This window comes from Arachis ipaensis, chromosome B02 (assembly GCF_000816755.2).
Source record: "Arachis ipaensis cultivar K30076 chromosome B02, Araip1.1, whole genome shotgun sequence".
In the NCBI taxonomy this organism is placed as follows: domain Eukaryota; kingdom Viridiplantae; phylum Streptophyta; class Magnoliopsida; order Fabales; family Fabaceae; genus Arachis; species Arachis ipaensis.
Genome location: NC_029786.2, coordinates 99,647,290 through 99,651,849, shown reverse-complemented (window position 1 = coordinate 99,651,849; position 4,560 = coordinate 99,647,290). Strand labels below are relative to the sequence as shown.

General features: G+C 33.2%; 1 protein-coding gene across 1 annotated transcript; it reads left to right on the top strand.

The window, feature by feature from the left end:
• LOC107627812 (probable leucine-rich repeat receptor-like protein kinase At1g35710) lies at window positions 1,442–3,907 on the top strand. The gene is made up of 2 exons (XM_016330634.2): window positions 1,442–3,385; window positions 3,531–3,907. Exons 1-2 carry the CDS (start codon window positions 1,531–1,533, stop codon window positions 3,905–3,907), a joined length of 2,232 nt encoding a protein of 743 aa, XP_016186120.1. The 5' UTR covers window positions 1,442–1,530.

The window sequence follows — 4,560 nt, the reverse complement described above, 5'->3', positions numbered from 1 at the left end:
GACGGTGGAGAAATCCAATTGGAAACTTTGGAGAATAACTTAGGGGTAGTTAGAGTTCTCTGATTTTGGGGAATAAAATATAAAGGGTATTTTTGGTATTTCAAAAAATAGAGATGTTTTTAATTAGGTTTTTTAACCAAATTATGAAAATATTCGATTTTTTGATGGAATATTCTGTTATTTCAAACTTTTTTGACGGTAGGGACTAAATTGAAAAAAAAAATAATGTATAGGGACCCAATTGAAAGGAAAAAAAGTATAGGGATCTAATTAAAAATTTCGCGAAACTATAGGGACCAATAGAGTAATTAAACCTTAATATGTAATAAAATAATTAATTATGGGAGTTATAGTTTTATTTTTTTTAATATTTTACTAAAAATTGATTGATTAATTTTTAAGTTTTGCTAAGTAATTAAAATTGATGATGTGACATTATTAGAGAAAAAAAATATGGCTTAAATCTAACGCACAAAGAGTTAGTATCATATTTTATATAGTAGAAATAGATGGATCGTTAATACTTAATAGTCATAGTTTTCAATAATATTTTTCAAATGATATATAGAGAAAGGTGATAATAGTTAAGCATTCATTATAAGCCGCATAAGGTGACCAAGAACACTTCAAGAAAATGATGGAAGGATAAAAAGTCATCTTCTTGAATTCTATTTTAAATTTTAATTTTACCTTAGGCAATAATGACTATATATTTGCCAGAATTTGATTTGCGCTACTTACACGTTTATTTTATGTTCCACCAACGACTTGAGAATTTCATTGTGGAAAGACTATAATTCCATGTTCCACTTTATTTCCTTTCTACGATTATAGTCCTTAAGGTTTTGTTGGATTAGTGAAAAGGAAAAGGATAGTTCTTAACTTTTATTGTTTATTCTATTTCCAATGTAGTGCTATAACCTATTATAACTTCTGGTATATTTTGCTCTTTTACTACCCAAATTGGAGTTATAGTGAGTGTAGTTACCTCAAACTATAAATTTTTTACATTTTGTGCAAGCGTGCTCATCAATTTAAACCAGAGTTTTTCCTTCTCATTTTTCTCTTCCAAGATCAAAACTCTAAACACATCCTTAATGATGTCGCAAAAGCTAGTATAATTAACTAACATTGCTATGTATTCATCAATCTCTAGGCCTAGTAATGGAGCTGAAGTTCATGACCATGTTTCTATGTTGATAGATTCAGTTATAGAGAAAACTTGATTCCATGATTGATTCCCGTGGCCTATAAGTCATCTCCAAAAGAGAGACTTTGAACAAGTAGAAAATGGCATTTATTATTAGTTAATAGTCATAGTCATTCTCTTAAGTGATTGCTGAAGGAACCTAGCAACTTCTCTAACCATAGTGATTCTATATACGTCACATTCTCACACTTTCTTTCAATCAATCAAATGTAAGTTTAACGGCAAATAATGAAGTGGTACACACAAGGAAGACCAAAACATAAAGATTAAATTCTTATAAATTCTTATACAACACAATTCAGTGAAATTAAGATACACACATGGCAAACTCAGGTTGCAGTTCATTAGCATTATTGAGGCTTATGTTTGTTGAAACTTTGTTTCCATTAGTCCTCCTAACTGTTATGAGTGCCAACATAATGGTGGCAGCATCAAATTCCTCGTCCTTGAACGAGGAACAAAAGGCCCTGCTTCATAGCAGCTGGACGGAAGGTCGCAACATCTCAAAACATTGCGATTGGACTGGGATTGTGTGCAATGAAGCTGGTAGTGTCACTGACATTTCAACAAGGCGTTATTTTTTTATTCCTTCATCTGAATTGAGGAACTTCAATTTTACTGCATTCCCCAATTTAATTCGTCTCGAACTTAGTGGTTTGGGACTCAAGGGTATCATTCCAACTGAAATAAGCTCTCTTACAAAGCTTATGTATCTTGATCTCTCCTCTAACTATCTTGAAGGTGAGTTGCCTGCTTCACTTTCAAGGCTCACTCAACTTAGGATTTTTAATGTTTCAAACAATTTTCTTAGTGGTATGATCCCTTCCTCTTTTAATCACTTTAAGTATTTGTTTCATCTCTCCCTTGACTCGAACAACTTTAAAGGCCCCATTCCTGTAGAATTGAAGAATTTAAAAGGTTTGAAGCAGTTAACTCTTTCAAATAATTCATTCAATGGTTCAATACCACCCACTCTGGGACAACTGGAGAACTTGAAATGTCTCTCCTTTGGTTCAAACCATATAGAAGGTCCCATCCCTATTGAACTAGGGCACTTGATCCATCTGGAAGTTTTAGACCTCTCTGACAACAAGATTTCTGGTGTCATACCATATGAGATTGGACAACTCTCTAGGCTTTCAACTTTAGATATTTCCAACAATAACCTTGAGGGACCAATTCCATTTGATATTCTAAACCATTGCAGAGTTGTGCAACTAAGTAACAACTCTTTATGTGGTGGCATTCCTTCTCAAATTGGCAATCTTTTTTCTCTAGACCTCAGTTATAATAACCTCTCTGGAAAGATACCCAAGGGACTCCATTCTGTACCTTACCTCAATATGTCTTACAATTCCTTTGTTGTGGATCACAACTATTGTGGCTTTCCAAAAGACTCATTGATCGGTAATAAGATACCAGGTCCCCCTTGCCCTTCTACTCATGATTATAATTATCTTCCTTTACCTGTACTAATCTTAGGGTCAATCATTAATGGCACATGGATTTCACTCGTTTTTGTATGTTGGGGAATTCATGTTTTTTGTCCATACGAGGTCAAATACGAGGAAAGAAGAAGGAATGGAGATATCTTCTCAATTTGGAACTATGATGGTAAAATTGCATTTGAAGACATAATCAAAGCAACAGAAGACTTTGGTATGAGGTATTGCATTGGAACAGGTGCTTATGGAAGTGTCTACAAAGCAAAACTTCCTAGTGGCAAAAGTGTGGCACTAAAGAAACTTCACAGAACAGAATCTGAAAACCCATTATTTTACGAGTGTTTCAAAAACGAGGTCAAGATCTTAAGTGAAATACGCCACCGGAACATCATTAGGCTTTACGGTTATTGTTTGCACAATAAGTGCATGTTTTTGATATATGAGTATATGGAAAAAGGAAGCCTGTTCTATAACCTAGCCATTGATGAAGAAGCTCAAGAGTTGAATTGGAACAAAAGAGTAAACATCATCAAAGGGACTGCATTTGCTCTCACTCATATGCACCATCACTGTTCCCCAGCCATTGTCCATCGAGATGTAACTAGTTCCAATGTTTTGTTGAGTTCAAATTTAGAGGCTTGTCTATCAGATTTTGGTACAGCTAAACTCCTTAATCCTGATTCATCTAATCAAACTCTACTAGTTGGCACTTGTGGATATGTTGCACCAGGTAAAAGTGTGAACTTTTTCCTTCCCATAAAAATGATTAGTTCCAATGCTAATTTCCATATGATTTATTACTGAAGTCTTGTATTCAATTTTGGTTTATTTATTGAAATTTACTGATAATCTTTTAATGTTTGGACATATTGTAGAGTTGGCTTATAGCATCAATGTGACAACAAAATGTGATGTTTATAGCTTCGGAGTAGTGACGTTGGAAACAATAATGGGGGAACATCCTAAGGAACTGCTTTCCAATATGTCAAAACCATCTGCTCCTAAGATCATGCTCAAAGATATATTGGATTCACGTATCCCATTGCCCTTTCTTCGAAAAGACATGCGGGATATTGTACTTGTTGTAACATTAGCACTAGCATGCTTGCATCCCAACCCAAAATCAAGACCTTCAATGCAGGACATAGCTAAAGAGCTTTTGTTTTCAAAGTCGCCATTGCTTTGGCATTTTGATGGTATTTCAATTCACCAACTTGTGAATCAGGAAATGTATGCAATAGGTAAAAATTAGGATGTTTTTTTAATCATATTTTCTTATGTGATTGCCCTAATTTTTTGTATGAAAGTCATCTTCTGTTTTGTTTTCAACTCAGTATGTCTTCCAGTTCAAATATTTTTATGTATGTATTATGTTTTTTTATCACTTATAGCATTGCCTTTCAAATTATGCAGTTTTCTCACTCGAATAACTAAATCTTAATGGTAACCAACATCATGTAGGGCTTTCAAATAGAAAGTTTATGGACCATCAACCTACCTGAAATCATTCGTTAGACATTTTTCTTGGTCTAATATATAGAACATGCAAAAAAACTTGAAACTTCGGAAAAACTTTGTTAACAATTCACAGGATGAGTTAGACTTCGGAAAAACCATCTATCTATTCTTAATATATAAAAGTAGATATATAAACATGCACCACATTACTTTTGACACATTTCTTTCTTCCTACTAATGTCATGTCAGCAATATTGCTTACTTGGCACAATTTTAGAATCAACCACTCAATTCTTGCCAAATCAACTACTATTTCCAAATCAGTACAAAAATAAAATATACAAATAAAAAACTAAAAAATAGAATCCAATAAATTTGTAACCTTCAAATACATTAAATTCATATTCCTATATTTATTATATCTTACCGTTTATTATAATCATTTTA

Coding starts and splice junctions, on each gene's coding strand:
- LOC107627812 (XM_016330634.2), top strand. CDS start 1,531: ATGGCAAACTCAGGTTGCAGTTCATTAGCATTATTGAGGCTTATGTTT. Junction 3,386..3,530: donor TTGTGGATATGTTGCACCAG/GTAAAAGTGTGA, acceptor GACATATTGTAG/AGTTGGCTTATAGCATCAAT.